The sequence below is a fragment of the Oncorhynchus keta genome, chromosome 21 (genome assembly GCF_023373465.1).
Source record: "Oncorhynchus keta strain PuntledgeMale-10-30-2019 chromosome 21, Oket_V2, whole genome shotgun sequence".
Taxonomy (NCBI): Eukaryota; Metazoa; Chordata; class Actinopteri; order Salmoniformes; family Salmonidae; genus Oncorhynchus; species Oncorhynchus keta.
The window spans coordinates 25,979,975-25,997,344 of record NC_068441.1 but is presented as its reverse complement, the minus strand read 5'-3'; the positions used below and the strand labels follow the sequence as shown (position 1 = coordinate 25,997,344).

The 17,370-nt window shown below is 46.6% G+C and overlaps 1 protein-coding gene across 2 annotated transcripts in view; it reads left to right on the top strand.

Annotated features, from left to right (window-relative positions):
• LOC118400339 (SLIT-ROBO Rho GTPase-activating protein 3) overlaps positions 1-17,370 on the top strand; it is a 152,238-nt gene that overhangs the window by 92,630 nt on the left and 42,238 nt on the right. For both annotated transcript variants that reach the window (XM_052473573.1, XM_052473572.1), the window contains exons 5-9: positions 6,777-6,962; positions 8,634-8,762; positions 13,148-13,369; positions 13,570-13,671; positions 15,514-15,711. In XM_052473573.1, coding sequence (XP_052329533.1) covers positions 6,777-6,962; positions 8,634-8,762; positions 13,148-13,369; positions 13,570-13,671; positions 15,514-15,711 — 837 coding nt within the window. The remainder of the gene's footprint in view (positions 1-6,776; positions 6,963-8,633; positions 8,763-13,147; positions 13,370-13,569; positions 13,672-15,513; positions 15,712-17,370) is intronic.

The following is a 17,370-nucleotide window of genomic DNA, read 5'->3' as shown; positions in this document are numbered from 1 at the left end:
ATGGAGAATAAGAACACCTCCTCCCAGCTGCCCACTGCACTGAAGATAGGAAACACTGTCACCACTGATGAATCCATCATAATTGAGAATTTCAATAAGCATTTTTCTACGGTTGGCCATGCTTTCCACCTGGCTACTCCTATCCCGATCAACAGCACTGCACCCCCAACAGCAACTCGCCCAAGCCTTCCCCATTTCTCCTTCTCCCAAATCCATTAAGCTGATGTTCTGAAAGAGCAGAAAAATCTGGACCCCTACAAATCAGCCGGGCTAGACAATCTGGACCCTTTCTAAAATTATCTGCCGAAATTGTTGCCACCCCTATTACTAGCCTGTTCAACCTCTCTTTCGTGTCGTCTGAGATTCCCAAAGATTGGAAAGCAGCTGCGGTCATCCCCCTCTTCAAAGGGGGGGACACTCTTGACCCAAACTGCTACAGACCTATATCTATCCTACCATGCCTTTCTAAGGTCTTCGAAAGCCAAGTCAACAAACAGATTACCGACCATTTCGAACCTCACCATACCTTCTCTGCTATGCAATCTGGTTTCAGAGCTGGTCATGGGTGCACCTCAGCCACGCTCAAGGTCCTAAACGATATCTTAACCACCATCGATAAGAAACATTACTGTGCAGCCGTATTCATTGATCTGGCCAAGGCTTTCGACTCTGTCAACCACCACATCCTCATCGGCAGACTCGACAGCCTTGGTTTCTCAAATGATTGCCTCGCCTGGTTCACCAACTACTTCTCTGATAGAGTTCAGTGTGTCAAATCGGAGGGTCTGCTGTCCGGACCTCTGGCAGTCTCTATGGGGGTGCCACAGGGTTCAATTCTTGGACCGACTCTCTTCTCTGTATACATCAATGAGCTCGCTCTTGCTGCTGGTGAGTCCCTGATCCACCTCTACGCAGACGACACCATTCTGTATACTTCCGGCCCTTCTTTGGACACTGTGTTAACAACCCTCCAGGCAAGCTTCAATGCCATACAACTCTCCTTCCGTGGCCTCCAATTGCTCTTAAATACAAGTAAAACTAAATGCATGCTCTTCAACCGATCGCTACCTGCACCTACCCGCCTGTCCAACATCACTACTCTGGACGGCTTTGACTTAGAATACGTGGACAACTACAAATACTTAGGTGTCTGGTTAGACTGTAAACTCTCCTTCCAGACCCATATCAAACATCTCCAATCCAAAGTTAAATCTAGAATTGGCTTCCTATTTCGCAACAAAGCATCCTTCACTCATGCTGCCAAACATACCCTTGTAAAACTGACCATCCTACCAATCCTCGACTTTGGCGATGTCATTTACAAAATAGCCTCCAATACCCTACTCAACAAATTGGATGCAGTCTATTACAGTGCAATCCGTTTTGTCACCAAAGCCCCATATACTACCCACCATTGCGACCTGTACGCTCTCGTTGGCTGGCCCTCGCTTCATACTCGTCGCCAAACCCACTGGCTCCATGTCATCTACAAGACCCTGCTAGGTAAAGTCCCCCCTTATCTCAGCTCGCTGGTCACCATAGCATCTCCCACCTGTAGCACACGCTCCAGCAGGTATATCTCTCTAGTCACCCCCAAAACCAATTCTTTCTTTGGCCGCCTCTCCTTCCAGTTCTCTGCTGCCAATGACTGGAACGAACTACAAAAATCTCTGAAACTGGAAACACTTATCTCCCTCACTAGCTTTAAGCACCAACTGTCAGAGCATCTTACAGATTACTGCACCTGTACATAGCCCACCTATAATTTAGCCCAAACAACTACCTCTTTCCCAACTGTATTTAATTAATTAATTTATTTTGCTCCTTTGCACCCCATTATTTTTATTTCTACTTTGCACATTCTTCCATTGCAAAACTACCATTCCAGTGTTTTACTTGCTATATTGTATTTACTTTGCCACCATGGCCTTTTTTGCCTTTACCTCCCTTCTCACCTAATTTGCTCACATTGTATATAGACATGTTTATACTGTATTATTGACTGTATGTTTGTTTTACTCCATGTGTAACTCTGTGTCGTTGTATCTGTCGAACTGCTTTGCTTTATCTTGGCCAGGTCGCAATTGTAAATGAGAACTTGTTCTCAACTTGCCTACCTGGTTAAATAAAGGTGAAATAAAAAAATTAAAAAATATATATATCCTCGTTATTGTTATTTTGTGTTACTTTTTATAATGTTTTACTTTACTTGGTGAATATTTTCTTAACTCTTCTTGAACTGCACTGTTGGTTAAGGGCTTGTAAGTAAGCATTTCGCGGTAAGGTCAATACTTTTATGTGACAAATCAAGTTTGATTTGATTCTTAATGTTTTGTATACTCAGTGTATGACTGCATAATAATGACATTGGTCTTTTTTATACCAAGTCAATTAGTATCTGTCTAAATGTGGTATACGTTTCAGTAAATAAACTCATGCATTCTCTCCACTGCAGACTATATCTTATTGACTGATCATTTCTAAAGCTCCATGTCCAATCCCACTCTCTAGTCTACACTAACGCATCTACTCTCACCCTGCACATGTACTCAGCACCCCCTGCATACTAAAGGAAAGAATATGAGAGCTCACAGCTCCATCAGCAGCACCTCTGTCTGCCCTTGAGTCTGCCAGGCTTTCCCCATGAGCACAGAGAGATGATATGTTTATGAATGAGACAAGATTGTTTTTCCTCTTAAGCGGCTGGTGTCCAAGCCACTACCCTGTGTGGGTTAAGGCTCAGGGGGGTCGCTCCAGCAGTGGTGTGCTTTTCAAGGTCACAGCCAGAAGAGTCCAAATTCATCAGGGAGCAGACAGTTGAATAGATCACTATTACCCTGCTCCCCCTGCTCTTCAACAGCTAGGCCCAGCCCAGCCTTGGCTTGGATAAATATGTCGGTAGAATAGAATAGCTATGATAATGTTTTATGATAACGGGGAGAGGCTCTCAAATGATCCCTCTCGTCTTCAAGCCCCATCTGCATCATGTGGTGGCCAATCAAAAATCAAACTAATCAAAAACCTACAGCAGTGACTTTTTCCCGAAAGACTCTGATGGCGATGATAATGATGATTATGGTTTCCACTATCGTTATAGTTTTTCTCTGTATAAAATTGCAGTTGAAAAACATTGGGCGGCAAAAAACAAATGGAGCAATTTAGCTCCTAGAACATTTGACGCTATTGGCTAATTGGTAATCAGATGACAGATCTTATGGACTGCGAACAACAATGTATTTAGTCAGAAGTAGAATAGCAGAAATCCCTTTCACATGCACTAACACAGAGGGGAGTGATTTAAGAGTGTTGGGCTTCAGCTATTGTTCAAACATTGTTAAAAGTATCTGCTGCCGCTGAGACAGATATTGATTTGAGGGCGCGAGGCTTGATGCCCGTGGCTTCAATTATATCTAGTGAATCTGAAATGAGAAATGAAAGCAAAGACCTGCAATCTCTTTAGTGGATCACAGAGTCAATTACTCACCTGGCTGTGCTGATCCAGATAGCACAGGAACAAAAAGTCATGCTGCAGTTCACTTGGTTCATTTGTTATTTAACTCTGTCCCACTAGAGGCTGTTTGTCTAATGAATGCAGCAGCACAACACCCTGGTAGTAAGTTTGTTTAAACAAATGATGGAGATGATGGAGATGATATGCTCTCTCAGTCTCCAACCTGGGTCTGAGATGAGCAGAACAGTCTGATACAGACCGTGTCAGTGTTGCAACAGGCCCAGTTTCTCCATCTCTCTCCCGTTTCATTCCGGGTGCTCCTGTAACTGGTAATTGTTATCCATAATGGACATGTTTATTGTGACAGGTTTCCTCACACAACCCATTCATATTTTCCAGTTGACAAACTACAGGAAAACAATTTGGCTTTCATTCACAGGCTCATAGAACACAGAATAAAATAGTGGCACATTTGTGGCAACATGTTAGGTTGAGTGAGGTCTCTTTAATGCTGCAGCCACAGTTTACTTTCAGTGGAAATTGCAATTCTAGGCAATTCAGAAAGTAAACAAAATTCAAATTCTAAAAGTTAGACCCACTGTTCTGTGTTGTCGGTCTGTCTCTGTCTGTCTGAGGGTTAGACCCACTGTTCTGTGTTGTCGGTCTGTCTCTGTCTGTCTGAGGGTTAGACCCACTGTTCTGTGTTGTCGGTCTGTCTCTGTCTGTCTGAGGGTTAGACCCACTGTTCTGTGTTGTCGGTCTGTCTCTGTCTGTCTGAGGGTTAGACCCACTGTTCTGTGTTGTCGGTCTGTCTCTGTCTGTCTGAGGGTTAGACCCACTGTTCTGTGTTGTCGGTCTGTCTCTGTCTGTCTGAGGGTTAGACCCACTGTTCTGTGTTGTCGGTCTGTCTCTGTCTGTCTGAGGGTTAGACCCACTGTTCTGTGTTGTCGGTCTGTCTCTGTCTGTCTGAGGGTTAGACCCACTGTTCTGTGTTGTCGGTCTGTCTCTGTCTGTCTGAGGGTTAGACCCACTGTTCTGTGTTGTCGGTCTGTCTCTGTCTGTCTGAGGGATAGACCCAATGTTCTGTGTTGTCGGTCTGTCTCTGTCTGTCTGAGGGTTAGACCCACTGTTCTGTGTTGTCGGTCTGTCTCTGTCTGTCTGAGGGTTAGACCCACTGTTCTGTGTTGTCGGTCTGTCTCTGTCTGTCTGAGGGTTAGACCCACTGTTCTGTGTTGTCGGTCTGTCTCTGTCTGTCTGAGGGTTAGACCCACTGTTCTGTGTTGTCGGTCTGTCTCTGTCTGTCTGAGGGTTAGCCCCACTGTTCTGTGTTGTCGGTCTGTCTCTGTCTGTCTGAGGGTTAGACCCACTGTTCTGTGTTGTCGGTCTGTCTGTCTGAGGGTTAGACCCACTGTTCTGTGTTGTCGGTCTGTCTCTGTCTGTCTGAGTGTTAGACCCACTGTTCTGTGTTGTCGGTCTGTCTCTGTCTGTCTGAGGGTTAGACCCACTGTTCTGTGTTGTCGGTCTGTCTGTCTGAGGGTTAGACCCACTGTTCTGTGTTGTCGGTCTGTCTCTGTCTGTCTGAGTGTTAGACCCACTGTTCTGTGCTGTCTGTCCTGTGCTATCTGTCTGTCTGAGGGTTAGACCCACTGTTCTGTGTTGTCTCTGTCTCTGTCTGTTCCCACTGTTCTGTGCTGTCTGTCCTATCTGTCTGTCTGAGGGTTAGACCCACTGTTCTGTGCTGTCTGTGCTGTGCTATCTGTCTGTCTGATGGTTAGACCCACTGTTCTGTGCTGTCTGTGCTGTGCTATCTGTCTGTCTGAGGGTTAGACCCACTGTTCTGTGCTGTCTGTGCTGTGCTATCTGTCTGTCTGAGGGTTAGACCCACTGTTCTGTGCTGTCTGTGCTGTGCTAGCTGTCTGTCTGAGGGTTAGACCCACTGTTCTGTGCTGTCTGTGCTGTGCTAGCTGTCTGTCATGCTAGGTTGGGTGAGGTCTCTGCATTAACATGTCAGTGATGCAGCCACGGTTCACTTTAAGTGGAAATCACGTATGTCTGTATTTCCACAATGGAATATGTTCCTGGTAGCTTTCATCAGTGCAAAAACAGAGAGCGTGTTCCTAAGTCAAATAGCCTCAGGGTATTGTCTGAGTGGAGACTCACCGTAACCACACACACCTCCTGGAAGGGAGACCCTGCCTCACCTCAATGTTCCTGCAAATGTCTTTGTCTTTAGCTGCAGGTCTTTTAGTTGTGCTGCTCAAAGTTGACTGGAAACTGGGTTGCCAACTTAGGGAGATGCACACTGCTGACCTAGTTTCTCGAAACACTGGAGTGACTTCTTTCTACTGTGAGCTCTGTCATATACCAGAGTAGATCATAGTTTTTATTTTCTTTGTTTTTTTCTCTTTTGCCTTTCAAATCTTTGTCTTTTTTTTTCTTTTTCTCCTAAGACTTGTAGCACCTTGTGCAGTGGAGCTCTGTTGATGGAAACATAGACTAGATGACATGCTGTTCTTCTGACTAAGAAACCTCACTATCACACAGTAGCAGTCAGATGGAAATAGTAGAGATTCTGTCTGTGTGTTTGAGTTGACATAACTCGAACTAACCCATTAACCCTGTGGTGGTCACATAAGGGTCTAGTACTCTTTCCAGATGAAAGGCAGCCACACCATCCAGTCACATGATGCTACACACAGTGAGCATTAACTACTGGAAGAGAACAAACTAGCGTTAATGTCAGGCTCTCAGTCAGTCTAACATCCTGGGGTGTATCTAGTTATAGTACTGGGTCTCACTCACTGTCGAGTAAAACGCACAGGAGGCGTTTTAAGATGCTTCACACATCAGGGCTCTAATTTACAACGGTGTCTGTCTGTCTGTCTGTCTGTCTGTCTGTCTGTCTGTCTGTCTGTCTGTCTGTCTGTCTGTCTGTCTGTCTGTCTGTCTGTCTGTCTGAGGTTTAGACCCACTGCGATATGCTGTGCTGTCTGTCTGTCTGTCTGCCAGTCATGCTCCATTGAAAACATTATCTGACTGGCATCTGCTGGCTAAATGGAAACACACAACCTACAGTGTGTGTGTGTGCATGTGTGTCTGTCTGTGTGTGCACACGCACGTATTCTTGCTTGTGTGTACACTCACTGAGCTTAGGCCAACAAAGGGGCAAATAACAGCTTCCACATGCCAACGTTGAAGGGAATATATCATGCAGCTTGATGTTAGTATAGCAGAGATTCAAACTATGTGTCATCTCAGGTCACCCATTTGTTCGCTCTACTTCCAGTTTTTGTTCCACCCTCCTCATCCTGTCCTGCTCCTCCAGGTGATGAAGACCTACCACATGTACCACACAGAGAGCATCAGCGCTGAGAGCAAGCTGAAGGACGCTGAGAAGCAGGAGGAGAAGCAGTTCAGTAAGTCTGCTGACCTCAACGTCCACCTGCTGCGCCACGAGGACCGGCCCCAGAGACGCAGCTCCGTCAGGAAGATCGAGAAGATGAAGGAGAAGGTGAGGCTGACACCAAGGCTTGATGACCGTAATAATATCTATAACAGCTGTTGGCTGGGACTGCTGCTGGTACTGTACGTTTTCAGCCTAGTCACTTCCATAAGTGGTATTTTGTGCGCCCATTTTGGGCCAGAGGGATCCTCTCAGTAGTATGTGCATGAAAAGATAGTAAGGCTTTGTGAAAGTGGGTGCAGGTCCATTGTTTAAGCTCACCGTTCTGAGAGAGCCGACCGCCCGGAGCATGGGTCCACAGCTAGACACACATGCGCTCTGAAAGCTGCGTTTTTGGCAAGGGCATGTCATGGTAAAGCCTACACCTGTTGTATTCGGCGCATGTGACAAATACAATTTGATTAGATTTTCAGGGGGAATTTCTGCAATGCATCTCCCTTATCAGTGCAGCTCAGGGAATCAAAAGGCTGTCAGGCCAACAGCTTTCCTCCCTCCTCAGGCTGCCATCTCTACAGAGATGCTGCCAGGAGAACCATACCAACCCCACTCACTAATTATAACTTGCTGTAGCTATGAACGTTATTTCTCTCCGCACTGCCTAGTGACTTCATTTTGCAGGCTACAGTGGCAGTCTCATTCAGAATCCTTCTAGTTACCTCCGAACAAAGAAGGAGAGGAGACAAGAAGGAGAGGAGACAAGGATATGAGACAATCAAGCCATAATCCCCTTTTCTCCAATGTACTGTCTTCATTTGCATGATAATGGACATGTGCAATTTGAGTTAGTGAATCATGTATATTTGAAGTACATGTGTATGTATTTGAAGTACAGGTTATCCAGTATTATCCATCTGGAAGAGGATAATGAGTGGTTTCAAACACACTCACACACAGACACAAGTGGAGGTTTGGCTGTTAAATTGTCTCTCTCTTTAGTCCTGCTTGTGAGCCAAGTCTCAATGATTCTGTGCCGCTGCTTTCCATTTCAGTCAATTGTTTTTGTCAATACCATTATGTATTGGTCTACTAGCATCCATTAGTGATGCTATGTGAACAGCAGACGACTACTTCTTCTGTTTTATGAATCATAATATATCGTAATATTTCCCAGCCGGATGCGTTAAGCAGATGCAGCATGTCCAGTTACCCATAGCAACAAAGCCAGTGCACCATCTAGAGCTATGTGTTATTTCTGCAATGAGAAATGTAAACTGTTTAAATACAGCATATTTCTATAGATTTCATTCTCGTAGATGACCTGTCATTGACACATTGTAAACATGACTTGTTTTATGTGTGGGCACAATTGGAGAACACTCGTGTGACTGTTTGTGTTAGTCTGTTTTTGTTTGCAAGCACACTGGACCGAAACAATATTTTATGGCTATTTCAATTGTTCACATCTGGGCTGTGCAGATTGTTGTGCCAAGTGTTAGCAGACAGACAGAATGGCTGTGAGGGAGTGACTGAAGGACCAGCCTGGGTAGACCACTTATGATATTGTCGACATGGGGCTTCTTAAAAAACATCTCTTACAGTGGACCCCTCTAACCTCTTTCCTTACAACACTAAGCCAGGCCATCAGGCTGCACAGCAATCCTCCTATGTTATTGTGCAAATACCATTTAGCCCACTCAACGTTGCTTCATTTCATGGACTGTTCTCCCCCTCTTTGTCTGCTCTCTATTTCTCTGTCTTTCTCCCCTCTCCTTCCCCCAGAGGCAAGCCAAGTACTCTGAAAACAAGCTGAAGTGCACTAAAGCCCGCAACGACTATTTGTTGAACCTGGCAGCAACGAATGCCGTTGTGGCGAAATACTACATCCACGATGTCTCTGATATGATTGATGTAAGTATGCGATAGACACACAGGCTGGTTTGTGTCTCACAGCTGGGTTTGTCCAATGTTGGTCTCACGTTGGTCTAATGTTGGTCTAACATTGGTCTAACGTTGGTCTAATGTTGGTCTAACGTTGGTCTAAGGTTGGTGTAATGTTGGTCTAATGTTGGTCTGACGTTGGTCTAAGGTTGGTGTAATGTTGGTCTAATGTTGGTCTAACGTTGGTCTAAGGTTGGTGTAATGTTGGTCTAATGTTGGTCTAACGTTGGTCTAAGGTTGGTGTAATGTTGGTCTAACATTGGTCTAATGTTGGTCTAACGTTGGTCTAAGGTTGGTGTAATGTTGGTCTAATGTTGGTCTAACGTTGGTCTAAGGTTGGTGTAATGTTGCTCTAACATTGGTCTAACATTGGTCTAATGTTGGTCTAACGTTGGTGTAATGTTGGTCTAACATTGGTGTAACGTTGGTCTAATGTTGGTCTAACGTTGCTACACTATATATTCTCACCATCTGTTTCACGGTTCTTAGCCCGTTTGCTGTATTACTTCAAGCTGCTCTGTTGGTTTGAAACACTGAAAGTGTTTACCTCCATTTTGTGTCTCTTAATCTCAAACACAATAGTTTGTTCTAAGCCCTCCAGTAAGTACTGTTGTATGTCTAACTGAATGGCTGAATGACTATATCTAACTGAATGACTATATGTTACCACCCAAAAGGCATTGTTATGATTCTTCTGGAATATGAATGATGACTTCCTGTCAAGGGAATGGTTCAGTGTTGACAGTCAGAATACCTTCCTCCTGGTCTTCTCTTCCCTCTCTTACCCCTGTTCTCCTTTCCTCCCTCTGTCATGCCCTCATATATCTGGGAGGGCTTGGAGTGCTGTCAGGGCTAAGGCCCCTTTGGAAGCTGTGCTGAGAGACTTGGAGCGGAGCGTGGCCCTGTTACTGTCACACACCACACTCTCCCAGGGAGCCAACCAAAACACACTGATGGTGAAACATGACCCTGGGTGGCACAGACACACACACACACACACATACACACACACACACACACACACACACACACACACACACACACACACACACACACACACACACACACACACACACACACACACACACACACACACACACACACACACACACACACACATATACACACACACATACACACACACACACACGCACACAGAAACAAATCTGGTCCTATGTGCTTCCTACTTCAAAACAAAACACTTCCCTTTTATTTTACTTCATTCCTCAAATCTACAGTACAGCCAGGGTTTTCACCCTCTTCTTTTGGTCCACTTCTAATAAATAATGTGTTACGTTGAACTGTGTGCAACTTCCCCTCCAGAGTATCCATTGGATTATAGAAATAGAGAGTAATACACAGTTACATGACAGAAAAGACCATACCTAGGTGAACCACCATCATAATTCAAAATGCAAAGCCAATGCAGCCCAGCAGCAAGTATGCTTGAGAAGTCTGTGATTACGGTTGGTGAACAGGGTGAGTTTGCTTTGTGGACCACTAATGGCTGGAGGAATGAAACCCTAGCCAGGGTCTGGGTGCAGGCTCTGTGTATACAGCCAGCTATGTGGCCAGTATGGTTGGCAGAGTTCATTCAGCCCCGGGTTACCTGGTGGTTGTGGCAGGGATCATTCAGCCCCGGGTTACCTGGTGGTTGTGGCAGGGTTCATTCAGCCCCGGGTTACCTGGTGGTTGTGGCAGGGATCATTCAGCCCCGGGTTACCTGGTGGTTGTGGCAGGGATCATTCAGCCCCGGGTTACCTGGTGGTTGTGGCAGGGATCATTCAGCCCCGGGTTACCTGGTGGTTGTGGCAGGGATCATTCAGCCCCTGGTGGTTGTGGCACATTCTGCCCCGGTTACCTGGTGGTTGTGGCAGGGATCATTCAGCCCCGGGTTACCTGGTGGTTGTGGCAGGGATCATTCAGCCCCGGGTTACCTGGTGGTTGTGGCAGGGATCATTCAGCCCCGGGTTACCTGGTGGTTGTGGCAGGGTTCATTCAGCCCCGGGTTACCTGGTGGTTACCTGGTGGTTGTGGCAGGGATCATTCAGCCCCGGGTTACCTGGTGGTTGTGGCAGGGGATCATTCAGCCCCGGGTTACCTGGTGGTTGTGGCAGGGATCATTCAGCCCCGGGTTACCTGGTGGTTGTGGCAGGGTTCATTCAGCCCCGGGTTACCTGGTGGTTGTGGCGGGGATCATTCAGCCCCGGGTTACCTGGTGGTTGTGGCAGGGATCATTCAGCCCCGGGTTACCTGGTGGTTGTGGCAGGGTTCATTCAGCCCCGGGTTACCTGGTGGTTGTGGTGGGGTACATTCAGCCCCGGGTTACCTGGTGGTTGTGGCAGGGTTCATTCAGCCCCGGGTTACCTGGTGGTTGTGGCAGGGTTCATTCAGCCCGGGTTACCTGGTGGTTCTACCACCAGATGTTCCCCCTCTCTCCCACCTCCCTGCTGGTCTACTGCTGGGTGGTTACTGTGGTATTGCCCCTGGCCTGCCTGGCCTCTTCTGATACTCTGAACAGGTCAGGGAGTTGGATACAGAGATCCTGCATATGTAAAGTACTGTATGCCTAGAAACACATGATGCAATTGAATTGAGGCTTGAGGCTAGACAGACTTTTGACAATGAGAGAGATTATATCCAGGATGTTTCTCTTTAAAATGTTCTAAACATCGACTGTGTGAAGTGTGAAGGAGCTGTAGGCTACACAGGGGTCTGCCAGACGGAGACCTCTGATTGACGGCTGTGTGAAGTGTGAAGGAGCTGTAGGCTACACAGTGGTCTGCCAGACGGAGACCTCTGAGTGACGGCTGTGTGAAGTGTGAAGGAGCTGTAGGCTACACAGGGGTCTGCCAGACGGAGACCTCTGATTGACGGCTGTGTGAAGTGTGAAGGAGCTGTAGGCTACACAGGGGTCTGCCAGACGGAGACCTCTGATTGACGGCTGTGTGAAGTGTGAAGGAGCTGTAGGCTACACAGGGGTCTGCCAGAAGGAGACCTCTGATTGACGGCTGTGTGAAGTGTGAAGGAGCTGTAGGCTACACAGGGGTCTGCCAGACGGAGACCTCTGATTGACGGCTGTGTGAAGTGTGAAGGAGCTGTAGGCTACACAGGGGTCTGCCAGACGGAGACCTCTGATTGACGGCTGTGTGAAGTGTGAAGGAGCTGTAGGCTACACAGGGGTCTGCCAGACGGAGACCTCTGATTGACGGCTGTGTGAAGTGTGAAGGAGCTGTAGGCTACACAGGGGTCTGCCAGACGGAGACCTCTGATTGACGGCTGTGTCTCTGTACTGGGTCACTTTGTTGGAGCTGCTTCTTGTGTCTGGCAAGCAAAAGGGGCCATGTCAACCCAAATCCAGCCCCACTGCAGGGAAAGGGATTGTGAGCACGACTCGCTGTGCTTTGCCGCCACAAGCTTTGCAGAGGATAAGGGCCTGTTTGTCATGCCACACAGAAACAGTCACTAGCAGCCAGACATCAAAACAGACATCCACACTGCAAGTCAGCCCTGTCCACCCGAATCAATGGAAATAAAGTACAGACGTCTTTTGCATGCAAATGAACAATGTCATCAGTTCTGCAGTACCAGTATTCTGCCTGTCAGCACTGCTGCTACAGTCTACTCATGATAGGACCATGATTCAATCAAAGCATGGAACTCATTAGAGCCAGGCAGTGTGTTTCCTATGGGATGTGGCCTGTTGAAATACAACTCTGTACCATAAAGAGCTCTGTGCTCCCATATCCTTACTCATTGTACACCAACCCTGTTATAAAACAACCGCGGGTATGGGGGTTTATCATTGGAGTCGAGCGCAACTTCCTGTGTGTTTATGAAAGAGCGTTTAGTGAATCACTAAGCAGTCAGACTCAGGCCCCTCGAAGCCTCTTAGAAACCCACTTGGCTATAGTAATGAGGTTAGTTTATGCAGCTCCATGGTTGAGCTAATTATCTTAGGTGTCCTACTGTACTTGCTTCTCTAATTTGGTGTATTCTATTATTCTATTTCTGCCCGTTAACCCCAAACAGTGTTTAATTTGGAATTTAGTTCATGTTGGAGGTCAGGTTAGTAACATGCTTGTAGGAAATGATCGGAATTGTGTAACTAAATCGTGTGCATGCTAAAGACTGAGTTCATCACATTGCCTTGTGTATAATGAGAGCATGGATTCAGACTGGTTTGTTAGGTTGTTCATAATTAGGGCCAGTATGTTCTTAGACACATGACCTGTGCTGGAAAACTCTGGACCCTAGGCGTATGCTTCCAGTCAGGTCATGATCAACTCCTTTATTATATTCTACTCTTATGTTAGTTATTGTATTATACTATACTATAATGACTGTATCTATAGTGCTGCGACCTGGGCTACCATGCCAGCCTGGCACGTACCTTCAGGACCTACCTGTCAGCTGAGTACAACCTGGAGACTAGTCGCCACGAGGGCCTGGACATCATGGAGAACGCCGTGGACAACCTGGACTCCCGCAGTGACAAGCACAAGATCATGGACATGCACAACCAGGTGTTCTGCCCTCCCATGCGCTTCGAGTACCTGCCCCACATGGGGGACGAGGTGAGAGGTGTTAAATGACTGATACATTTGGTACATTTATAGATTCATACTATATCTTTATCAAAATGTATCCAAGTTACAAGTACAACCAATACATTAAACCATGGAAACCACATTCATGCCAGCAGCAAGCATGTTTTTTCCCAATCCTGTGAGACAGTTTGTCCAGCCCGTACTTCTCTGTCTATGTGTCCTCTCAGGTGTGTCAGGTGAGTGCCCAGCAGCCTGTGCAGACTGAGCTTCTGATGCGCTACCACCAGCTGCAGTCCCGCCTGGCCACGCTCAAGATCGAGAACGAGGAGGTGAAGGATTTTTTAAAATGTACCTTTATTTAACTAGGCAAGTCAGTTAAGAACAAATTCTTATTTACAATGACGGCCTACCCGGCCAAACCCTAACCCGGACGACACTGGGCGAATTGTGCACCACCCTACAGGACTCCCAATCACAGCCGGTTGTGAAACAGCCTGGAATCGAACCAGGGTCTGTAGTGATGCCTCTAGTACTGAGATGTAATGCCTAAGACAGCTGCACCACTCTGGAGTCCATGATAGCGCCCCCCCACCAGTGTGTCTGTTGCTTCCCCCCACTGAGACTGCTCTGTAGCCTCTGTCACCTCTCTCTTTGACATGCCCAAACTCAGCCGGTCTTTAGAGACCATCAGTTCTCATCGCAAGTCCATTTCAGTGGCCCACACACACTCCTTGGGAGCAGAGAGTATATTCAGCTTGTGATATTAACTTGTGTGAAAACACTAATGGGTGCATGTTCCATGTAGATACAGTACATCACTGTTGATGGTCTATTGTGTGTTGTGATGACTGGTCCTTCTCAGTGGGAGCAGCAGGCAGTGCACACACACACACACACACCACACACACACACACACACACACACACACACACACACACACACACACACACACACACACACACACACACACACACACACACACACACACACACACACACACACACACACACACACACATATAAACAAACAAACCTCTCACCCTCTGAGTAGATGCAAGTGCTAACGGAGGTGCTAACGGAGGTGCTAACGGAGGTGCCTGCCCTGATGACTATGCCTCCATCTCATAACATCTCATATAACTGGCGGGTAATCTCAGCGCTGTAGAGAAAGAGCCCGCAGCCCTTTTACATCCAGACAAACCAGATGCTCTTCATATTCTGCTGTTATTCTGATGGATGGCTGACCAGTGGGTCATCTGGTACACTGCCTATGAATGAGCCCCGTACCAGTTGTTATTCAGGGTCAATTTGTCTTTGAAATGGGATAAACCAGATGCTCTTCATATTCTGCTGTTATTCTGATGGATGGCTGACCAGTGGGTCATCTGGTACACTGCCTATGAATGAGCCCCGTACCAGTTGTTATTCAGGGTCAATTTGTCTTTGAAATGGGATAAACCAGATGCTCTTCATATTCTGCTGTTATTCTGATGGATGGCTGACCAGTGGGTCATCTGGTACACTGCCTATGAATGAGCCCCGTACCAGTTGTTATTCAGGGTCAATTTGTCTTTGAAATGGGATAAACCAGATGCTCTTCATATTCTGCTGTTATTCTGATGGATGGCTGACCAGTGGGTCATCTGGTACACTGCCTATGAATGAGCCCCGTACCAGTTGTTATTCAGGGTCAATTTGTCTTTGAAATGGGATATGCCAGTGATCGCTCACACTTGACCTTGCACATGTCGTAGGGAACCCTGAAGTTTAAAAAATCTTACTGGCCTATTATGTTACAAAGGACCTGGATCAGATGACTGAGGAGGAAATGCTGTTTCGTTTGTCACCATTTCATTTTTTGTTGTTGAAATTCTTCCCTTTCTTCTTGTCCTGAAGGACATGGATCAATTTTTTATTTTACCTTTATTTTACTAGGCAAGTCAGTTAAGAACAAATTCTTATTTTCAATGACGGCCTAGGAACAGTGGGTTAACTCCCACATAGGGGCAGAACGACAGATTTGTATCTTGTCAGCTCAGGGATTCAAACTTGCAACCTTCCAGTTACTAGTCCAACGCTCTAACCACTAGGCTACCCTGCCACCCCGACTGAGTAGGAAATCCTAGTTCATCTGTCATCGTGTCAGTTGTTGAATCATTCCCTTTGCTGTAGGTGAGGAAGACACTGGACGCCACCATGCAGACCATGCAGGACATGCTGACTGTGGAGGACTTTGATGTGTCCGATGCTTTCCAACATAGCCGCTCCAATGAGTCCATGAAGTCTGTTGCCTCTGAGACCTACATGAGCAAACTGAACGTGGCCAAGAGACGGGCCAACCAGCAGGAGACAGAGGTCTTCTACTTCACTGTGAGTACCTGCCTGTTATACATAGCCGTCATACCTGCCTGCTATACATAGCCTTCATACCTGCCTGTTATACATAGCCTTCATACCTGCCTGGTATACATAGCCTTCATACCTGCCTGTTATACATAGCCTTCATACCTGCCTGTTATACATAGCCTTCATACCTGCCTGGTATACATAGCCTTCATACCTGCCTGTTATACATAGCCTTCATACCTGCCTGGTATACATAGCCTTCATACCTGCCTGGTATACATAGCCGTCATACCTGCCTGTTATACATAGCCTTCATACCTGCCTGTTATACATAGCCTTCATACCTGCCTGGTATACATAGCCGTCATACCTGCCTGTTATACATAGCCTTCATACCTGCCTGGTATACATAGCCTTCATACCTGCCTGTTATACATAGCCTTCATACCTGCCTGTTATACATAGCCTTCATACCTGCCTGTTATACATAGCCGTCATACCTGCCTGCTATACATAGCCGTCATACCTGCCTGGTATACATAGCCGTCATACCTGCCTGCTATACATAGCCGTCATACCTGCCTGGTATACATAGCCGTCATACCTGCCTGCTATACATAGCCGTCATACCTGCCTGGTATACATAGCCGTCATACCTGCCTGCTATACATAGCCGTCATACCTGCCTGTTATACATAGCCTTCATACCTGCCTGCTATACATAGCCTTCATACCTGCCTGTTATACATAGCCTTCATACCTGCCTGTTATACATAGCCTTCATACCTGCCTGCTATACATAGCCGTCATACCTGCCTGCTATACATAGCCGTCATACCTGCCTGTTATACATAGCCGTCATACCTGCCTGCTATACATAGCCGTCATACCTGCCTGCTATACATAGCCGTCATACCTGCCTGTTATACATAGCCTTCATACCTGCCTGTTATACATAGCCGTCATACCTGCCTGCTATACATAGCCGTCATACCTGCCTGCTATACATAGCCTTCATACCTGCCTGTTATACATAGCCGTCATACCTGCCTGCTATACATAGCCGTCATACCTGCCTGCTATACATAGCCTTCATACCTGCCTGTTATACATAGCCGTCATACCTGCCTGCTATACATAGCCTTCATACCTGCCTGCTATACATAGCCTTCATACCTGCCTGTTATACATAGCCGTCATACCTGCCTGCTATACATAGCCGTCATACCTGCCTGGTATACATAGCCTTCATACCTGCCTGCTATACATAGCCTTCATACCTGCCTGCTATACATAGCCGTCATACCTGCCTGTTATACATAGCCGTCATACCTGCCTGCTATACATAGCCTTCATACCTGCCTGCTATACATAGCCTTCATACCTGCCTGCTATACATAGCCTTCATACCTGCCTGCTATACATAGCCTTCATACCTGCCTGCTATACATAGCCTTCATACCTGCCTGCTATACATAGCCTTCATACCTGCCTGCTATACATAGCCTTCATACCTGCCTGCTATACATAGCCTTCATACCTGCCTGCTATACATAGCCTTCATACCTGCCTGTTATACATAGCCGTCATACCTGCCTGCTATACATAGCCGTCATACCTGCCTGGTATACATAGCCTTCATACCTGCCTGCTATACATAGCCTTCATACCTGCCTGCTATAC